The 22,994-nt window shown below is 42.4% G+C and overlaps 2 protein-coding genes across 3 annotated transcripts in view; one reads left to right on the top strand and one right to left on the bottom strand.

Moving 5' to 3' along the window:
- Nucleotides 1-3,464, bottom strand: part of slc44a5b (solute carrier family 44 member 5b) — a 31,896-nt gene extending 28,432 nt beyond the window's left edge. For both annotated transcript variants that reach the window (XM_076153190.1, XM_076153189.1), the window contains exon 1: nt 3,229-3,464. In XM_076153190.1, the coding sequence (XP_076009305.1) occupies nt 3,229-3,265 (37 nt within the window). In that variant the 5' untranslated portion in view covers nt 3,266-3,464. The remainder of the gene's footprint in view (nt 1-3,228) is intronic.
- A 4,922-nt stretch (nt 3,465-8,386) lies between these two features.
- Nucleotides 8,387-17,808, top strand: st6galnac5b (ST6 (alpha-N-acetyl-neuraminyl-2,3-beta-galactosyl-1,3)-N-acetylgalactosaminide alpha-2,6-sialyltransferase 5b). Its single transcript, XM_076153126.1, has 5 exons — nt 8,387-8,407; nt 8,900-9,085; nt 15,628-16,004; nt 16,714-16,821; nt 17,574-17,808. Exons 1-5 carry the CDS (start codon nt 8,387-8,389, stop codon nt 17,806-17,808), a joined length of 927 nt encoding a protein of 308 aa, XP_076009241.1.
- Nucleotides 17,809-22,994: the final 5,186 nt, after the last annotated feature.

Here is a 22,994-nt window from a genome sequence, read left to right on the forward strand (position 1 = left end):
CACACACACACACACACACACGCTGGGATACTCTTGTGTTGTTAGATATCAGGAATCTGTGCCGATTGGCTCAATAAATCACTCGTTTTGGGTTTAGGCTTTGTAATTTCCTTCCTTCTTGTGTGAACATTACGTCATCACGCTTGAATTTCTGTATAACTCCCAGAAATGTGGAACAATATCGATGAAAGTGAAAGCATTTAAAAAGCGATGCAGTCCGGGGGTTTCCTGTTGGACGGAGTATAAAAAAAATGCAACCTTTGCTTAAAACATGTTTCCCATTACCGTGGCGACTGCTCAGGGAAATGTGGGTCTCTGCTTCAATTCCTACATCCTGACCGGCACTGAAAAAAATGGTGAATAAACAAAACTAAACATCTTTGCTGCGATTCTGAGCCGTGTGACACTGCAGAAAACAAATCCTCATCAAACCGCCCCGTGTCTACGATGGAAACATTGTGACGCAACATCTGGCACTTTATCTATAAGAGGTAAACTAAACGACCCGGCAGAGGTGCAGGATGCCCGGCGTGTGATTTAGCACTTTGCACTCCGTCCTTAAATCAAAGGCAGCGAGCAAGTGAGCGAGCGAGGCGTCATTCCACCACCACGCCGTCTGTGAGAAGATGCTGGTGTAGAATCTGCCGTGTTTCCTCTGCACGCTGACATTTGGCTCGCTGGCTGATGGGACAAACGCAACAGGGAGCCAATAACATAAAAGCAGCTGGCCTAAATGCGGGGAGTCACCATAACTCCATCCCACGCTCCACTGGATGCTGTTAGGGCTAAATTATGTTCCTTAATCAAACTTCTCCTATGGAGAGGAAACGCTTGAGCTGAGCAATTAGAGACAAAGCAAAACATACAATGATCTGAATCCACACGCTGACTTCCTGTTTGATTTCACCCCAAAGTTGCATTAATGGCTTTACTTACCACGCTTTAAACGTTATGGCTAACAACAGGTTTACGGCACGCTGTAAAGTCTCAGCTGTAAACAGGAAATAAAGCAATGCCAAGGGCCGAATGGCAAGCAGTGTGTGTGTGTGTGGAGAAGTGATGACAAACAATCAGAGCTGACAGGTTACAGAGAGAGAGACTCACAAGAGTGCTGCAGTCATGAGATCTGAGGGGTACAGGGGGTCAACACACACACACACACACACACACACACACACACACACACACACACACACACACACACACACACACACACACACATCTGAGCCCTGACTGTCATGTCTACTTCCTACTTCCATCTAAACCCCATTAGCACTAAAATACGTTGGGAGTTTTACCAATAACGTTTATCTGAATGATGTCATGCTAAACACAAAGAGCCCCGGTCTAGTGTGTTTTATTAACGATAGGAAATGAAGTGTAATGGAAAATTGTAACATTGTGTTCTTACTTTCTATCATTTCCATCAACTGTATAAGTGAAACCTCTCACACAGACAGGAAACAATGAAGCTCTGTCCTACACTGTTCCAATGATCTCATACAGGGGTCCCCAGGTTGAACCTTTTATCGAGTGTGTAGTGCATACACAAATCATCTAGTCACTCCCTAACCTGGCCCAAAGCTCTGAACTCCCACCTCTCCATGTACATAAGTCAGAGCCTGCTTGTGTGTTCTTTGTCTGTTCCTCTGAGACGCTCCAGCTGCTCAGACCCTGCGAGCCTTTCACTCCTTCTCAGAAATAAACAACAAGAAAGACAAGATCCACTCTAATTCCCTATTCACCATCATATTAATACATTTACATGCCATGGAGTAGTTATTTATTATATGAAGATGATTATACTACATCCCTTTGTAAGGGAGTGTTTGTGTGTGAGACTAATGACATCACTGCAGCTGACATACTGCAATTTCAGCGTAGCTTCGGAAACGTTAACATCCAAGGACGAATGGTGTTGTAATCCAGGCTGGAGATATTTGTTGCCGACATATCGGTCATAATATACATAAACATATGTTTAAAAGGTTATCGGGCGACAAAGTGGGTTAACAAACGCTCCGTCTGGACCCTCACACACCTAAATATACTCGGTGATGTTCAGTCAGGGCTGGCATGCTGGCTGGGCTGTTGGTGATGTCATCTCACCGTTGCATGGGTTCAAATCTGACAAGGCTGTCTGTGTGCACACATGCAAGTTTCCCTCATGTCTGCGTGCTTTTCCTCCAAAAATCCAACGTCTCGCTCCAAACTTAACCTGTAGCTTGGTGTCTCTCATCTTGTTGTTCTGTCCTGACTAGTTTCTTGTCTGTGAGTGAATGTAATGAATGAGTAAATGTATACTAACTCATCAATGACTTTGCTTTACACTAGATTCACATCATCATCACTTGTCTGTCCACTAAAGTCATTCAGGGCGATGAATCATCAAGTTATAGAGATTTAAATCTCTTTCATAACCTGAATCTTAACCTAATGATCTCAATTATTATACATTATTTATAGATTCATTCATTCTTGCGTGCCTGGACTATGTTGTCATTCCAAACCATCGCCTTCCTTCAACCAGTTTAAACACAGAATGAAGTCTTGGGGTTGTTTCTTTGTGTCTAGTCTGAGAAGACGCTGCTGTCTGTGGTGACAAAGGCTCACACTGCTTTGAACAACAGCATCACTTAGCCTGGATAATGGACACAAATCTGCCCACATAAGCCTACAGCGGCTAAATGTCATTTGAGGACAACAAATCATTTGTCATCCAACTGTAAGTGAACACATCATCTTCAACCTTGAACTGAACTACACATGTTAGTGTTTTAATGATGCTCAATGTGATGAAAACAGGTTTTACTGCTGTTTGGGGTCTGATTTGATTGCGTACCAGTAAACAATACAAGGCAACAAAACATCACGGTTCTTGCTACTAGTTTGATAAATGTTGATTTGTTGTATAAAGAGATAATTGTGGTAATAGTATATCGGTTAAGATGGAGCCAAACATAACACAGACACAAGTAGAGTCTTTGTTTGTAAAGATTCGCTGTTTTGCGTAGATATTGTCTAAAACCACCGTTAAATTCTGCGTTTTTTAATAAAAGCGGAAAATATGCTACAAAATAACGATAATGTAGCTAGCTGACATTGTTCTCCCGTCATTAGTGAAGCCAGGGGGTTCAAAACAACCAGCCGGGTTAGAGAGGAGGAATGTTTGGAGAAGAGGAGAAAGAAAAATATCTTCGCGTTCCCAACAAAGACGAGTCGACTCACCGTAGTAAGAGGAGGGAATGTCCGTCTTTCTAGCCATGGCACTTCGCGGGGCAGACGCAGCACCGTCTTGTTACTGAAGACTGCATATGAAAGTCGAAGTGCCGAGCGGCTTTTAGGTGGTTGTTGTTGTTGGTGGTGGTGGTGGTGGTGGTGGTTGTGTTTTTTCCCGTCCCGTCGACAAACACAACACGGCGCACCGGAGGGTTCTGTGCTCGCTCGGGCTCTGGAGATGCTTCGGCCACGCAGCCGAGCGTCGGTCGTGTTTACAGCACGACGTCATTAATTATGCCGAAACGCTCTTAAAGGGGCCGCTGCTGTTTAAAGCCCCCCGCCATACTTTCCCTTTGTTGTGGTGTTTTTTAAAACCTCGAATCCGCATCGTTTGAGTGCGGTTTCCCGGCAACTTGTTCTGATTATTACCGCCAGGTTAAAGAACAGGGGGGAGACTCTTTTGTTTGGAGGTTGATTTGTGATTTTGGTTGATTAAGTATGGAATGCTGCGGTCTGTTTTTAAGCTTTAGTGAATGGCTGCAAAAAATAACGCTGGCGCATATTTGAAGCAACACTGCCCCCATCAGGGATGCATGTGACATTACAGCCTTTCCCCGTTAGACCACAAATTACTCTATAAGTAAACAGTGTCAGGAATTGGGCTTTGACTCACATTCCAGGTAAGGTTCACGTATCTTTGTCTGGAAGCGCTGTGAGGACAGGGATTTTTGATTAAATCATGTTCTTTTAAGTGATGACGGGTCAGAGGTTGGTCCTTTGTAGCTGATGATGATGATGATAATGATGATGAGTAATGTCTTTCAAAGGCTGAAGTTAAAATACAATTAAAGTCAGTTTGTGTGAAGTCATCCGTTCTGTGATTCCAGTATGACTCAGATTCATACTTCTTTATCTATAACAATAAAAATTACTCAGCAGTGAGTCATGTATTGCAAGCTTGTTGTAGCTTTAAATGTAAAATCACATCCAGTTGCAAAGGTAGATAAACGCAGCAAAGTGCAATCAGAATGACATTGTAAAATATAATAGCATTTAAAAAAAGAAAATTAAAACGTAAATGCACGACCACCTGAACTCACACAGAGGGTGTAGGAGTCACATTTTGTCCAGAGTGTGGCAGCAGAGGTGTTTCTGTCTTGTGTTGCTTTTGGAAAAATGTCCCTGTCACTACAGAAGCTGGATCGATCTTCCTTTAACAACTGAGATGCTACCTGTTTTAGAACCTCTATCATATGCACAAATCACACCTAACAGAGTATCTAATTCCTTTACACAGGGTTGCATTTGTAATAGGCCAAGGCGATTGTATTGAGTGATGATTGGTAAAGGTTGCTCATTAAAAGAAGACCAGCTTTCCTGAGGCAGATCATGTGTATATATGGCAGGCTTACTGCCATTAGAACAATGGGAGAATTGGAATCATATTATTCCAAAGCATCAAAGTAGAACAGTTTGTCTTCTTGTATGGCCAAACCAACATCCCCTGGATCCTGACCCCTGGTTGACCACAAACTGTTAAAACGCAGGCGCCTGAGGAGTTATTGCTCCGTCTTATGTTTCCCTATGAAGTTATATTGTTTCTCCTGAAGTTCTGTTGATCAAATCATCAAACAGGTAGTGCTGTGCAACTGATGCAGCTGATGCAACTATTGATGCTATAAATAGATCGAGATCACAGGAGGATGGACTATTATAGCTCAGTTGGAAACACACTGACTTGTGCTATAAAGCAATAAAGAGTCTTAGTATACGTGTATGTGCATTCCAGTGTTACAGTACATTATAGTAGGCCTATGCTTTATTTTGCAACTGTACATTAAGCAGACATGAAGAGTTCCCTACCACTGTCTGACTGTACAAATGTGCTTCTTTAGGAACCACAAATGATGCACTTTTGATTTGCCCTCTTATCCTTTTTTTTTAACAATAACCTACACAGCTTCATTTGTTATCACGTTACAAGGTCAAGCACAAAGCTGTCAGTGGAAAAGTTCACTCCCTCTGTCCTAGCAAACCAAGGACACAGAAACAACATACAGGTGAATTTCCTCCTCCCTCTGGAATCATTGCATTTCCTAGAGATAGTTGCCCATCTGGTTGTCATTCTGTTAAAATGAGCAATTGCAACAGCTTGCTAACTGCATAACAGGGATCGCAGTCTGATTCTGTTTTTTTCGTTGTTGCACAAACTGAAATAAATGATGAGGAGGGTTTCTCTCCTTTATGGCAGGTTTTCAATTTGCAGTGCTGTCAATGTGTGAGTTTCTAATAAGAGGCAGAAGGAGATGCTGTCAACATAATGCACCCCCCCTACACACACACACACACACCCACCCCTGCTTTTGTGAGTGCTGAAATGCTCCTCGACAGAATGGTTCAATAACATTACCTTACACAGTCCTACTATCACTATACAAACAAGCAAAAGAGATACAGTGATTTCATAAACACAACAATCTAACCATGAGCAAAATAATACTGCATCTGTGATTGCATCTGTGATTGACGTGACTTGTTGGGTCACTGATGTGTCTTTAAGCAGAGAGCGTTTGCAAAGGAAATGGCTTGCTAATGCCTTACTTCCAGGCATAAAATACAGGACATAAAGGTTACATCTGCCTCCAGATTGTTATTATCTTTTACATTGAGTCATACCTAATGGGTGTACTTCAGAATACAGTAACAATAACATTCAGGAATTTCAATTACCACACCATCCCTGCCCTCTGCTTTGATCAGTGCATCAGGAGTTTCTATTGGTTTTACAGTGAGAGTGATGTATCTATTTAGCATATATGAGATTAATGCCACCCTTTTATTTAGGTTGAATATTTCTATTGAAGAAAGTATTTGACATGACAATCAACATACAGTGATTGAGAAGAAAGAGGAAGGAAATATTGATTGGGACCTCGGAAATGTGATCCACATGTGGACAAAATGCATAAGGAGACGAGGAAACAGTGACTCGAGCAAAGATTTTGTTGAAATGGCACAAAACTTACAGCAGTTAGCAGATGAAGATGGTCACAGCATATGCCAGTTTGTGTAACAACGGCATAGAGAGAGAAGGTTTGAAGTTGGAATGAACAGACATGAAGATCAGGTCATGGTCATCTTATTTTATGCCACCTAACATTGTATTCAATTATTATACTCTTGAATGGCAAATGATGTCATCGAGCAAATTTTCAGGAATGATGTCATAAACAGAACATGTGTACAACTACATATCACTTATCATTACTTTCTTTTCTTCTCTTTGCTTAAAACAAATCTTAAAATGTCCAACAACAACAAAATCATTGTCTTAAAAAAATATGACAAAAAATAAATTAAGTTCACGAGACTCAAAGTAATCAACTTGATGGCAGAAAAAGTTGAGGACAACATAATGATTAAAACATGCTTTTGGCACCAAACAGATGCAGATAATTTCACTCTTGTACTCTATTTGACTCTGTGCCTCACTGGAGAGGAAGTTTTGGGTAATTAAAAAAGGTTTTGTTCTACAGACATTGCTTCCTCCCACTTGTGCTCCCTGGAGCTGTGTTTTGTGATGTGTGTATCTCTGGGGCAACTCTAATCAAAACACACAGATTGCCAGCCACCCAATCCTCTGAATTCATAATGACAAAGAGCATCACAGGCAAGATAATGCTCCTCAGTGAGACAGATCATTTTGTGATTAAAATGAGTCCAATGTCATGCTCAGGTAGTGTCAAAGAAAACCGCAGAGAGGCAGAAAGATGGGAGTCAAACCGTAACAACCATGTTGCCTGTTGCATGAAAAAAGTGGGCACTGAGTAATTCAGTACCTATTGTGTACTTCCCTATTGGGAATATATAACATCATATATTAAAATGCTGCAGTCAGAAATAAAAGGTGATCATTCCGATCTAAGCAACCTTATATCCTCTAAATCTCCCCTGTTTTTCAAATAGGCTAGGTGTCCTTTTCCTTAAAAAGACAAATATACTGCTTAATGTGAAGGAGTACAGTACATTTATAGTACTGAACTAAACATTTACTGTAATGATGGCCTGTTATGATGTTCAATACAGCTTTATTTCACTGTTGATGCATATACTGTATTTGTAAACAAAAACCTATATACATTATATACAGTATACCTACAAATCTCTTATGTAAATGGCCCCCTAGCAGGTGCAGACAGTAACGCAGAAGTACAAAACACTCAGAATGCCCGATAGCCTGTCAGACAATTCTAAAGACAGTTTTGATCAGCAACAACACTGAGAAACTGCAAGGTGCGGTGCTCACAGACAATGCAGAAGCAATTTTGCACATTTCAAACATTTCGTGAAACACCTGCTGAACGCTGTCGGTGTTTGTGCACCACACACACACACACACACACACCTCACCCGCAACCCCTCAATATTTATAACATAGAGCACAATTTAATAACTTCAAATTACGCCAATAGTCTTAGTTAAGATGTTAAATACACAGGAATATATACCTTTACTCAGTTTTAGAAGCGAGCCTGAGAGAAAACTACATTTTGGGCTGGTTTGCACTGAAAGTGGATGACGGAAAAGTCACAACGAAATTTTTCAAATAAGATGGCACTTAAATGCAATGACGCCAGCTCTGAGGGCATCTATAAAAAGACTCATTCCCATCTCCCCTCATATTGAATGGATTACCGCTTCCAGCGACTTTGTCCCAGATGACTGGAGCTTCAGCTGCTCAGGTTGCTGCGACAAAATCTAGATTAATGGTAGGATGACATGCGAATCGAAAACAGTTCCAAATGATTATGTGCTTAGATCCTATAGATGTTACCAATAGATGCTTAAAGCAACACAGTAAAGCCATATTTACATGAGAAAACTTGAGTTAAATTATGATGAATATGTTCTGTACTTGCCTACATGTGAAACTACAGTCAATATTGGGTGTTAAAGTGAGTGTTTTAGGACCATGTGGAGGTGTGCAGAGTGCGGGCGTCCCTGTAGCAGAGAGCATGGGAAACAGTAGTGAGGGGAGAATCGTGTTGTGTAGCTCCGCACTGATCCCAGGGATGCTGTCGCTCAAGTGTTGCATGCTCTTCTGCAGATGCGATGTGACAACCTTGGCCCCATTAGGATGAAGGCAGCATCTGTGAAATCAAGGAAAATGAGGCTGAAGACACGAATGGTAATTATGAAGTAGACATTACAGACATATCAGTGTGATGTTCCTTTGTGTGTGACACTAAACAGTGTGTGAGCAGGCGGATCTGTGTCAGAATTGCACTTTGTGGTATTTCTGTTTGATGTTGTCTAGTTTGGATGATACCCCCAAGCCTGCTGGGAAATCTGTAAGAAACCTGTTAAAGATGAGTTGTGTATATTTATCACACTTAATTGTGAGACGTGTTTGGTTTCAGAAGCCTTGTGCTATTTTTGTGCCTCTCTTTCCATGTTGCCATGTCTGAGGGAACACGTGGAGCACATTGGATTGGCAGAACTGACATTTCATTTGCAGCCTAGTATGAGAAAAGCTCTGCTGTTTTTATTGCCTTGCCTCTGTTTTGAAAGTTGATATTTAATAAGCAGTGCATTCTTAAAGCCTGTTCTCTTTGTGTTGCTTTTATGGTCTCTGTTTTATTGATGTGTTTTTTTCCTTTTGGACTGTCTGTCTCTGCAGTGCCAAGGGGTTATTGGTATCATCATCATCATTACCATGGCTACCATGGTGCTGTACAAGAAATCGGCCTCATCATCTGCATCCTCAATGCCCCACCATTCAGATCCAGCTACGCAGAAGCCAGCCAGACCACAGAGCCGCCAAGCCTCCACACTGGGTGGATACATAGGTGTGGAGGACCATAAGGTAAACATGGCTGCACACTAGAATGATCTTTGTCCTTATTCAGAGACTCAGAGGTTCAACATTTGACAATTGACATACATCTGCTCCCATCAAATAAGCGACAGCTGCTCATCTCCACAATATTTACCTTAGGCTATGTGACCTCTGACCTCAGCTTTCAGCTTTCCTGGAAACATACAAATCATCATCTCGTCAAAGTAAATAAAACAAAGAGGAAAATGACTGGTTAAGTTATATTTTTCACATTTTTAGACATCCTGGTGCACCTTGTCCGGTCATATAAAAATGTACTAGCCACTCAAATGAACCAATCACCACACAGTAGCTGTCCTTTGACACACTCACTCTGTCTGGAGTCAGATCCTGCAGACTTAGCAGAGGATTTGCATCGAAATGGACAGTTGGTGTGTGCTTACATTTGCTTTTGGATTTGTCCGGTTTTCAGACAGAACAAATGGTGGACAAATGCTGTCTCAGTTTGGCTTTATGTACCAAATGATGCTCACATGGATGATTTTTATGTCCAGGTTGTAATAATTTGCAAGCTCTCACTATTAAAAGTCAAGTAACCATTACAGCCTTTTTGTCGCCTGTACGACTGCCATAACAATTAGTAATCTCTTCTCTTCACCACTAAGCTCAAAATCGGTGGAAGGACCTTATTTATCTGCAGCTTAAAATTTCCCAATTCATAATTAATGTGTCCACCATGAAATATTTAGTGACAAAGGTTCAGAACAAATTTATACTAGGATGGCTTCTCCAGACTTCACTGGTAAAAGCTGTAGGTCATTTTGGGTCTGGGCTCCATGCTGTCACCATTCTACTTACAAATCATTCTGAACTTGCGCGACATTATAAGCAGAAGAAATTAAATAGACTTAAAGAGACTAACCCTAACCCTAATGATGTCCCCTGCTGCTAGCTCCTGATATGGCTTGCACAGGATGCTTGTGATGTGTGTGTGTGTGTGTGTGTGTGTGTGTGTGTGTGTGTGTGTGTGTGTGTGTGTCACCTGACCACTACCTGACCACTACTTGACCACTACTTGTGCACAGTGTTACAACTGGTTGTTTGTTGGAGGTTGTCTGTTGGAGGCCAGTTATCAGGGTGGATTGAGAAGCCTGCTGCTCCCTGAGCTCCCCTCCATGAGAGAGAGATGCAGTGAGGCACAGCAGTGTGGAGAGGACACTGCATCACCCAGCCAGCTATGGAGTTCAAGATGTGAACTCAGGGTTGTTTGCTGTTTACCTTTCGTAGATTGATGATCAGATAAGTGGCATTGATTTAGTAATAGGTGTAATCCAGCATAGGACATGATACTTTACTAAACATTGAATTAAAGGTTCCTCTAATGTAAACCCTCTCCTAATCCTGTTGGATTAAATCTATGAAGAGAAAATATTAATGTCTGAGTATTCCCTGTGCTATTGTCATTCTCCAATAGAAATGAGAAGCAGCTGCTTCCATTTTTTTTTTGCAGTCTTAAGTACTTTATTATTGTCAGTCTCTCCTGTGCCACCTCCTCCATTTTACAGCTGACAGGGGATACATGATGGATCCACACTGCGTCATTTTCACACTGCTTAGTGTCACTCTGTCCCCAGCCCATGGGGGCATCCAGCTCTGCTGTTACAACCCCCGACAGAGTCTGTGAATTACTAACCTCAGCAGACCAGCTGTAAGGTCTTTAGAGTGGGTGGATTGGTTTGTTGAGGTTCCTTTAGTGTCATCTGAGGTCTGCTTCTGTTAGAGGAAATCTTGTCTGGTGTATATTTTTATTTACTTTACTTTTTTGGAAGCGAGGCAGAGAGCCAGAGAGAGAGAGAGAGAGGCAAAATAGGCAATGTAATGTTCAAGTAAATGGAAACAATAGGGTGACAGACAGGACAACAGCAGAAAGTCACAGCCGCCGAAGGTTCTGTAAATATGAAACCAAGGAAATCAAGGCCTTTGTGATGGTTAGTTAAACAATGGTGTAAGGATGGTTAAACATTGATGTCCTCATCAGAACCAGGGATGCTTGAAAAGGTGGACTGAAGTTGATCAAATGTGCAGGTTATATGAACCTGGGGTGCATGGGCTGTAATGTTGCTGAGGTGTTATGGTCTGTGGCTGCCTCATTAATTTATGGCTCATCCAACAGGTTGAGAGGCTCCAACATTAATCATCTAGACTTTGTTTCAAAGGGCAGCATCCTGCGTGCTGAAGGTGAAGGCCTTCATATTTGCCTTTTGCTGTGCTTTTGGTGACAATAACACAAGATAATAATGAAAGATAAAAAGGATTTATGATAATGATGGTGAAGTTAATCTTTTTTCTAAATAATCCTTTTCCACATCAAAAGCCGTCTGCCAATATTGCTTGAGATATATTATTCGCACTTTATAGAAGTTCTGAAGCAGAGTAGTTCAAAGCGTCACAATCATGAAGAGCAGCCAGCAGGTAGGCTGCTCTACAGGATCACTGCATGCTTCCTCTGAAGCTCTGAACCGCTGGAACTTGATTGCAGTCCACATCCATAAATCACCTGAGGAATTATTTCCAGCCCAAAAATACAAAAATTGCATCCCTTGCTCACATCCTTAAGATCAGACCAGGATCCTGCCTCTCACTAAAAGAAGTTCATCCAGACAGAGAACATATGTCTCTAAATGTGACTCCCCGAACATTAAAAGCACAACAGGCCACGAACGCAGCACAGCAGGCCCACCTGGCTTATTGCCAGCTCATTAACTCCCACTTACAAGTTACCCAGGTTAATAAACCAAATAACACACACTCCTCTCCATGTTCCCCCAAATCCCACATCAGAGGCATGTTTGATGAAGAGGAGAATATGTGTGTATGCACTTTTGCACACAACCATCTCTAATCTGGTGAGCTTCTTTATTCTCCTGTAACCCAGAGAGTCCTTGTGAGACAAAAGAGGCCATTAAAACCGCTTTACCCACTCAAACGCAGTATATTGTCTTCCTCACTCCTTGAAGGTTAGCCTGGGTCCGCAGCTTCTTTAATTTCGTCTCTCAAACACTGCCTGCTGATTGATTAGTACAGCTTTCTTCTCTGCTCTGATCAGCTGCTGTCAGCACACTGCAGTGAGATCCCGTTCATACTGGGACCTGATCGACCTAAAGGACCATTCTGATCTGATCTCATGACACTCTTGTTGAAAGTGTTCACCCTGATCAGTACATTTACATTGAAGTATGCATGGAAAAGGACATCTTCAAGTTGTATATGTTTATATTGTATTCAACTTATTACTACACTTTGAATCACCCCTCTTTGGATATATTGTTGGTTGAGAATAAGAATATGCATTTTAGCGATTCAATCAATTCTTCCCTCTAACTAGGGCTGTGTGTAACGCTCCTTATTTCTCTGTCTGGCTTCTGCAATTTCTACAACTTTTAAGTGAGACATCCTCCTCTGGTATGTGCTCCGTTTCTTTGACAGGATAATTAAAGCTGCAGCACTTAATAGACTTTCTGTCTTTGAACACTGCACACACATCTTAACTTTGCACACCTTCTTCTCCCTCACTCATTTCCTATTTATCTTCTCTCTCTCTTCTTTCTCTCCTCTCTCTGATGTTTTGCCGATTCCAGTTAAAGAGATGTTGACCTTTGAAGGATTGTCAGCCGAATCAATCTGCATTGGCCTTTATACACTCTAATCACAAAGCTGCGTATGAGCATGAATGTGGATTGTGTGCCAGTGTGTGAATGTACGTGTGCCTGCCCATTAAAGCAAATGCTTTTCCATTCTGACAGCCTCTAATAGCCAGCCTTAATAATAATAATAAATTGGTGTCATAAAGTCAGTTATGCAAGAATTCTCTTCGGTTCAGGTTTAAGAAGTTGTATAGTCCATACTTACAAACTTAAAATACTAATTTGAATAAACATCCTTGTACTGAGAATGCCTGTGGATGACCAATGGAAGGATTCATTTGATGAATTTCCTTAACCAACTCTTTATTCCCTTCAGTGTACATGAGCACTGCTGGCAGAACAATGGATCTGATATTCTTATATAATCCTCAGGGTGACAAACCCATCTCTGCTCTCAGTTCACTTCCATTACTCTAATACCAGGGAGGGTACCGTTTCTTTGATGATAATGAGAAAGAGATTAATAATTTGTGCTCATGTCACCTAATACAGCCAAGTCTTCAGGATCTCTTTTACTCACAGAGCTGATTGTAACTTCTCTGACATAAAAATCAATATGCTAAGATATTTGCAGCCTTTTTCTTTTTCTTTGACTTTTTGCTCTTTTCTCTCTGACCTCCAACCAGCTGAACTCTGCTAGATGTTGTTTTCTCCCTGTAAGCTTGTAGAATCTGCCCTTCATATAAATGATGGCGGTGCAGGCAGAAGCTCTGGTGTGATATTAGAGGCTGAATGATGGAGTTTGCTCCCAAAGCAATTATGGCTGTGGTTTCCTCCGGGAGGTATATAAACAGGATCACATTGATAAGTCTGGAGTCTTTGTGCGGCTGTGAACTGACTGGGACTGGAACCAAACTCCCTCTCCAGACTCCATCTGCTGCTCCAAACCCAATGACTTCATAAAAGCTTTAATCTGCCTCCCATCTACATTCACAGCGTACGGATGAACCTCTTACCGTGTTAAATCACACTAATCCAGAGGAGTGTGTTGCTTACAAGGTTATGCATTATTGATTGAGGTAGACTCTGTTTGCATGATAAAGTAGAGTGTGTGTGTGTGTGTGTGTGTGTGTGTGTAATATTGCCATTTTTAATGGCAATATTACTTAAACAGCATCATTAGAGTAGAGCAGAGTCCAAAAAACAATTAATCACACTTAACCACAAGTTCCTGCGTCGTCTCTCCTGCGTATGATGCAGGCTCTGGATTTCTTACACATCAAGCTGTCAGAAGCTCTGTAGAAGAAGAAGCTTCTCGCTGGAGCGTCTGCATCTCCATCAAGGACACATATATACATACCCAGCTGCCAGAGTGTAACCTTCAGCTGCTGTAGTCAACCATCAAATCTTATTTTGGAGGAGTTGTTTTGATATAGCTGCTGTGGTAAGAAAAAAGAAATGACTCAGTTGTTTGTGGAAGGAAGGCGACAAACAAGTAGAATAGCTGATTTTTTTTTCAAGGCCAATGCAGCGAGGGTGTGTTTGTGCAGTGAAGCGTGTAATTCCCTCCAACCCATCGGTAATTGGAGGGTCTGCGTGTGTGAGAGAGCAAGCAGAGGAACACAGGAAATGGGTTCTTTTGACCCTGTATGGAAATGGTAATACCTGTTACTGAGTATATATAAATGTGTGTGTGTGTGTGTGTGTGTGTGTGTGTGTGTGTGTGTGTGTGTGAAGTATTAAAACTGTTCTGTACACATTTTAGACGGTAGGTTGGAAACACCTCCACCAAACACACACACACACACACACACACACACTAGGCAATCATATGGTATGGGGTCAGATAGCAGGAGAGTTTTATAAATATAGCAGTGGGAGCACAGCCTGTGGCTCTGGTAATATTGCCTGTATGTGCACACACACACACAAACACACACACACACACACACACTTTCCCACCTCAGTCTCTTATGGAGTGTGAAACTCAGAGGACAGTTTGGAATACCAATGTAGCTCTCCATTATGGTTGGGAATAACTCATGTGAGGAGTGTCTGGGTTTCTGCTGCGGTTTCCTTCCACCCGAGCTTCACCTCTGAAGTCAACAACAGGAGCATCTCCACCTCATCATCCAAACCTTTACTACAATCACACAACTGTGCATCCATCTGTGACAGACAATGGACTCAAAAGCACACATCAATGATCCAAACAGGTAGAATCAGAGAAGTCAGACACAGAGGGGCAGACACACAAGGGCAGGAAGTGAAGTGTGTGCATAACAAAATAAAACAGCAGCTGAATGATGACACAATAACAGCAGTGTGGAATGTTACACTATTTATTTTTGAGGAATGTATAAGAGAGTTGCTATGGCACCTGGGAGATGCTTCACTTATCTACATTGTGTTTGTGTCCTTTTGTGTTACCGTGCCAACATAACAGAACGTCCTGTATCGCATATTGTCCAGTCATTTGCAACATAACATCACTGATCTACAGCCTCTTTGCTTTTCCGCAGCCCAATCAAATTATTGGAAACACCTTTCAATTCCAATTCAGATTCATCAGCGCCTCTCTGACACACAAAGTTGAGGATTTATAGCACGGCTCTAAAGTGTGAGTGTGAATGAAATTGAATTCCACAGAGATGTGATGTGTTGAGGACGAATGACCTTTTCCCATGCCTGTGTAGATGAAGCACAGACTGTGCTCCCATCTCAGGGTTTTCATTCTGGCGGGCAGATTTTAATATCAAACCGAGGAGCTCTGCTGTCAGACTGACCTGGATTCATCCTTTATTACGTCGCTTGGTTTTCCTGCCGCTCTCGGTTGTTGATCAGTATTGAAAACGTATCTGTGGTGGTTGCTTTGTAATAGAACTATAGTGATTCTAATGATACAATGACCTTTCACCTCCACAGCGTCTGCAGATGCACTGTGACACCTGCTCCCTGGTGGTGAGCTCCGGCCATCTGATCAGGAGCGAAAGAGGGGAAGAAATCGAACGCTCAGAGTGCGCCATCCGTATGAACGACGCACCCACCCTGGGCCATCAGCGGGACGTGGGCCGGCGAACAGACTTGCGCGTGGTGGCTCACTCCAGCCTGCCGTGGGTGCTGCAGACCAATCCGCAGCTGCTCAACGCTAGCCTCCACACGGTGTTCATCTTCTGGGGTCCAAGCGACACGATCAGACAGCTGCTCAAAAAGGTCCGGCCTAAACTCAAAGGTTACATCATGTCCCAGAGCAGGATGAAGAAGTTTGAAGAACAGTTCAAAAAGGAAACGGGGCGAGACAGGTAAAGTCTGCCGCTCTCCGTTCTGTCTCCAAGGGGATTGTTTACATCAAAGGGGTCTGAGGTTAGATTAGGGGAATTTACACTTACATGCTTGTTTTACAGCATAAATTTCACAAAAATCACAAAATATAGTGAGATCCTGGTGGGATTGGTAAAATTAGAGAAGGGTGAATTGCCGAATTGTTTGCTAAAAATGGCAAAGGAAGCACTGAATTTCCATTTGAGACACAAATTCAGTCTATGATTCATGACTGTAACAGATGTGGTGGTCACTGCAATGTAAGACTGTGGCTCCTTACACACACGCACACACACACACACACACACACACACCCACACACACACACACACACACACACACACACACACACACACACACACACACACACACACACACACACACACACACACACACACACTGCTGCTCTCCACCACTACTCTCTGCCTGGCAGCCTCGGTGCACTCTGGGAGGAAAGCCGACACAGCTGCCAGCTAAGCTTCAATTGACATTACTGCTTATTACTGCCTCTGACAGGAAAGTGTCTTTATTTGCAGAATTAGATGACTGGGAATCAATTTACAAGATAGAACAAATGCTAAGGGACTTAACTCTATGGATGAAATCAAATAACCTTGATATGTTTTGAAACCGAGGAAATATAAATGGCTTTTTGTAGCTTTGTCTGAATAATGATATTATTTCTTGCAGGGCCAAGTCGAACTCGTGGATGAGCACCGGCTGGTTCACTCTGGGCATCGCCCTGGAGATGTGTGACCGGATCAATGTCTTTGGCATGGTGCCTCCCGATTTCTGCAGGTAGAATCAGAAAGTCAATGTTTCCCTTCAGTACTTCAGTTCTAGCTGCACTACAGGGAAATCTGTCATGCTGTAATGTATTCTTAGTGAAGTACACATAGGGCATTTTGCAGTTTGCACTCAAAGTCACAAAGGATTTAACAGCCACTTGTTCACATTGTTAAGTCTTACGTTTAAGTCTTAGTTTATGATGTATTTTTATATCAGAAGCCCCATTCCTTTTATTTACAGGAAGGAAGGAGAGACTCTATTCCTTGAGACTCAGATTTTCACGTTGTCTTTCCTGTTGACGCTCGCTCGCCTGGTGCATCTCATATTGTGCCTTCGGCTAATGACAGTATGATGTTCACTCCCTGCAGTGTGACAATTTACAGAGATAATTGCATCGCCTCGACAATTTACAACATGAAAAAACTTCACCAGAACAATCTTAGAACAGATGTCCAATAGAAATGGAGAGAGTGTAGAGGTACATTGTGTTAAACTGGAAAAAGACGCTAACATTGCTCGCATTCGCAAAGACGACAAGGACATTGTGAAACATGGTAGGGAGGAGACGGGAGCCTTTAATGAACACACCCGTGGCCTCAGACTCTTCTGATCTTTGTGTTTGCTCCTCTTTCTGTTTCCTCCCCACGGTGACTTGCTTCCTTTCCTCCTCTGTTCTCATAATTACCCTCGTGCTTTCCCCGCTTCCATCCGTCACACATTAACCGTTGTTTTTTATATTTCGTTCCCTCCTGTGCTGGTAGATCCTCCTCCCACCCCTCTGTGCCGTATCATTACTATGAACCCTTGGGGCAAGACGAGTGTGCCATGTATCTCTCTCATGAGCGAGGCCGCACAGGAAGCCACCGCTACATCACAGAGAAGGCTGTGTTCGCAAAGTGGGCTCAAACCTCCAACATCCATTTTTACCAACCGGACTGGAAACCCGCCGCTGCTAACGGCACAAACAACTCAGTCATTCCAGGTACAGATTGGTGAGATTCAGATTGCCGGAAGTGTGGATCATATGAATGCGTGACAGCTGTAGACCAGTGTGAGTTGGTTTTCTGGCTGTTAGGAGATTGATTGGCAGATTGATTGATGACCACATAACAGCACAAAGACTCCCAATACTTTGGACGTTGAACTATAACAGAACAGATGAAGAGGAAACCAAAGGCCCAGAGAGCTGTTCAATGTGTTATGTACGACTCTATAGATCAACCGTTGAAGTACCAGACAGGACATCATGAGAAATCACACTGCATTAATAACAAAACCCACGTTCAACCTCTCTTCCAGGCAGACTCGGTCCTTTAAAGTGTGATTGCTCCAAATGCTCAAATGTCTGCTCGAATTTTACAAATACAGCAACAAACTCGAACACATTCCTAAACTACGAATAGAAAGAGAAAATAGTTTGTGCTGTCAGGAGGAGAGGAGATGAGCTGGGCTGCGTGGTTTCTTTGTGCATATTACATTTTGAAGTCGGGTGTAAATATCGTCCATCTCACCGTATCCAGACACAATCTAGATGAGACCTCAACAACAGATGGCTCCCTCACACACAAAGTCCCAGTCAGACCGTGTGGCTGATACTCCATGCCATGATTTGTCCCGTTATTAAAGGCAAAATGTCAGAACAAGGCCTTGAATGCAGCATCTGACTACAGAGTGAGTCTGCCAGTGTAATAGAGGTAGACACCATTGTATCAAAGTACTGCGAGCAGCCCACAGGCTTCTACAGAAGTGAGGTGATCGTTAACCAGGCATTGTGCCGTCATATCCAACCACATCTCCACAATTCTGGACTCATCTTCCTGCAGTGCATTGACGACGAGCGCCTGCACTCAGGTGGAATCTTAATGTTGTAACCCTTTCAGTAGCTTTAAGAAAATCCCAGGCAGTGCAAGAATGTCATGAAGTGCGTCGTCTCCTCCTGAGATCTAGGGTGTGTGCTTTGCACACCAATTACGAGCCCTTCAGGTTGAAGGGCTGGATTGTAACGGCTTCAAAAGGACAAGCCGGCTGCAAATCAGCCTGCCGCCAAAATGGTAAGCATGCACTTTGGGGGACGTGATGATTTCACTGACCTTGAAAACTTAAAGAGATAAAGAATGATGCTGAGGCGTCTGGAGCCAGAGGGACTGACACTTTATGTGAACGGGATTTTTTTAAATGTGTTTAGATTCTTGAATTCCTTTGTGTGTGTGTGTATGTGATGATAGTATCAGCAAACCGTTATCAGCAGATCTCACACAGGAGTCTGTATGACTCCATACATACAGATTGTTTGTCCCGGTAACCAAAATGATCTGTTGTAACCTTCATATTAATGATGTAAATATTCACAACAGACATATTTCTTTTCAACCTGAAACAATGGTGCCATTTTCCCAATGCCCTTCACATTTAATAAAAGAAGAATGTGCCTTACCTTTATTTTTCTTAAGTGATTATAACCTCATGCTATCAAAGTATTTCGCACTGAATTGTTGTCTGGTCTGTTTTTGATAATAAACTAATTTTATTCAAACCTCCAAAACCTTAGTTTCCATTCGCCATTTATCAATTTCATGTGTGTTTATAAAGCTGTGTGTGTGTGTGTGTGTGTGTGTGTGTGTGTGTGTGTGTGTGTGTGTGTGTTTGTTTGTTTGCGTGCGTGCGTGCGTGCGTGCGTGCGTGCTTGCTTGTGCCTCTGATACTATAGTTGATGTAAATGGAGCAGAATGATAAGTGAAAACTTTCAAGTTGTCAGCAGCCGTTTACATTGTTAATGCTCACAAACATCCCGCCTGTAATGGATAAACAAAGCGAGGGAAGCAGCTTGAATTCCTGATCTGCCTTTCTTATGATAATGCTGTCAAGTATAATACGTGGAGCTCGATCAGCCAGCCTGCACAATGCCAACATCTGTGGAACCAGATGTTTTAGAGATAAGAGTTCAGGCATTACTTCGCTATCACAATGTTCATATTTGTCATAGGGGATCTTAATCATAGCCACAATCCAGTGTCATAAGTGGTTTCTACTTAATTAACTTGGTGCTGGTCTGCACTGACACCTAGTGGCTCAATGTGGATCAGCAGCTATGGCATCATAAGAGGAAATACATTGTGTTTTCAGTTTTTACATCAGAAACAGGGCTTTAGGCGTGTTCATAATATAAAGTGGGCTTTAAAGTGAGCAGGGAGAGCCTTTAACGGAAAACCACTTGTAATGCAATGATGCAATTCTCAATTCAGAGGATGAGCTCATGCAAGAGCTTTAACTCACTAAAGATGCTGATTGATGTGAGAAGCCTGAAGGAGAGCAGACGGATGCTCAACATGTTCACATGAAGCCCATGAAACTCACTCCATTACTTCATCTGAGGGGAAGTGAGGGGAAGATATGGGTCTGATATGAAAGGACACAGCACAGAGCTCATTTCTATCCAAAGAGATAAATACATCACTCAACTATGGATGAAGGATTATTACCTTCAAATAACAAAGCAATCAAAGCCCAAACGACTTCCATTGAAAACAAATAACTGCTTAAACAGATAGCCCGTCTTTCTTCTTTGTGCAAAATAATAGAGAAATAAATTAGATTCTTGTGAGTGAGAAGTAAATGAGATGCTTTATGCAGCCAGGAAAGTGTTTTGCAAAGGCTTTGTTTTTCCTTTGTTTGAGGTGATGGGTGAAGAGAATGGACACATACAGATCACAATGAGACTGAGTTCAGGTCTGAGTGCTGCTGGAAATGACAAAGAAGGCATCCTCACATCCAGATCAGTTTAATATGTTTAAAACTTCTCACTTTTGTCCAGCAGATGGAGACACAATGTCAATATTGGATTCTAAATGCGCTCAGTCAGTCTCTTTGCAGTAAATCCACACCTGCCTCAACATTGAATCTTCTTTCTGGAGGTAAATGATCTGCTGCTCTCTCCCTTTATAGTGACGTCCAGGTCCAGGTGATACACAAAGAACAAACAATCACACTGACTGAAGAAGCAACATTTGGATTGAAAACAATGAAGTACAATCATTTTGTCCTCAGTGTTTACAGTCTAATAGAGCTGCAGCCTCTCAACCATCCACTGTGGACTGAATGAGAGTGAAATTTGTGTTTGTGCAATTAAATCAGAAATCTGACTTTTAGCTTAGGTGGAAAAGAACATTTTCTTCTTTGTTTCAGATTTTGTCCATTAGAGGATAGAATCCAAAATTAGAAGTATGAAGTCAAACGGTTTTTTTTATTAAATTAGAAGTTTACACGACAACGCTTTAGGTTTACACACACACACACACACACACACACATACACACACACACACACACACACACACACACACACACACACAAGCTGTAAAGGTCAATGACACCCATGAAGCCCGGAAGTGCAAATAGTGAAGAATTGACTGAAAAAACTGAATTTCCTGAACGGCTGCCCTGGACAGTCTGCTTTGTCTGCTTTCATCTATTGGCTCATCTTAACTTTCTAAAAAGCTTTGACACACACTACAGCTCGCTTCCATTAACCATTTCCCAAATGTGAGGCGACCTTTGTGGCAGAAAAGCAGCAATTTGAAGACAGAGAGGAAAAGAGAGGAAGAGAGAGAGAAAAAGGGGGGGAGGAAGAAATGATTGCAAAGGAAGAGGAAGAGCGTCTTTGTCGCCTGTGAATCTTGGGATAGGAGGGTTTCTGGTGCGAAAGAGGAAGTGGCTGAATGGCGAGGAAGCCTCCATTAGAGGACATCTTCTCATCTTCTCCCTTCTCCCGCCTGAGTCCCACACAGAGAGGCAGGCGTGTTTGATGCAGCCAACAAAAGAATGTGACCAACCGCTCGGCGCTCTGTCATTACAGCGTGCGGCAGCTATGACATCACACTGTGAGCTGTAATGTCACCTGAGAGGGAGTTTACTGCAGGTGTGACTCTGTCTGGTAATTAGCCCCCATAAGGACACACAGGAAAGACTACAAGGGGATTTCTTTACCATATCAATGACAAGAAAACGTTTCTGCACCGTGTCTCCTCCATGTTTGTCTCCATGGAAACAATGTGTGCTTTAGGAACCTAATGTCCGGACTTTTTCTACAAGGAAATATTAGAACATGGCGCTCCTGTTGAGGTCCAAACTGGGGAAACTATATGTTCTGTATTGCTTAAAGAGACAGAAGGATGTCAGAATATCGTTCATCCGTGTTTAAGCACAGCGGTGATTCAGGGTGCAGAAAGCGTTGGGATGTAAAATAACAAGATTATTGTCTGTGCTTCTGTTTATCCATCGAATACATGCCAGAGGGAAATTGTTTACATTCACCGTACCAAGAATAATGAGCAGTGCTGCAGCTTGACATTCAATACGCTGCCTCCAGAGATGAGAGGGGAGATGATAAAGTATCTCCTTTAGAAAATGAGGGAAGAGATGATGTGGTGCATAAATCTGACTTCGCCCTTTTCTTCACCCAAATCACTTTTCTTCTTGTTTGTGAACATATAGTCGCTCCTCGTATAGCTGGAAAACACTTGAATACACTGTTCCTCTCTGCTCAGACACATGCTGCCCGGGAGGAAGATGTTCCTTTACCAGCCACAATACAAGTATAGAGACGCAGCGACAAGCTTTGAGAGGAGAGATTTGCAGGAAGGGAAATGACTTTGTAGAGAAGTGTAATGTCACCAAACGCAGAGCCGTGGAGTGAGACTCAAACAATGATGGGATGAAAGACGAAGCAGAAGAGGAGAGCGGGTGATGATGGAGGTGTCACAGGTGCAATACTCTGAAGAAATACTGGATTGTGTCATAATCCAAATGAATTATCTTTGGAGAGGAATGGGGCTTTGTTTAGCCTCAGACATGTTCTCCTACCTTTCCTCAAATTAGTTCCAGACAGAATGTGCCTTCTCCTGCCAGTGATTCGGGGCGATGTAGGAATGATGCTGATTTCAACTGCAACTGCAACTGCACAAACACACACCTGCTCTCTCATTGTCATTCACATGATGGTGCTAAGTTCATTCCATTGGCGTGTTAGGCTGGTGTGAGGCTGTTTCCATTCATGTCTCCCACAATTATAATTTAGTTATGCAAATCAAAAATAAAACTGCTAATTTTATGTAAAAGAATTAAAAGACCTATGAAAATGAAATGCAAAGTTTGTTGGCGAATGTAAGAATGGAGCTTGTTGCAACT

The sequence above is a fragment of the Genypterus blacodes genome, unplaced genomic scaffold, assembly GCF_046128005.1.
Source record: "Genypterus blacodes isolate CSIRO-AG114 ecotype Tasmania unplaced genomic scaffold, CSIRO-AGI_Gbla_v1 ptg000058l_1, whole genome shotgun sequence".
In the NCBI taxonomy this organism is placed as follows: Eukaryota; Metazoa; Chordata; class Actinopteri; order Ophidiiformes; family Ophidiidae; genus Genypterus; species Genypterus blacodes.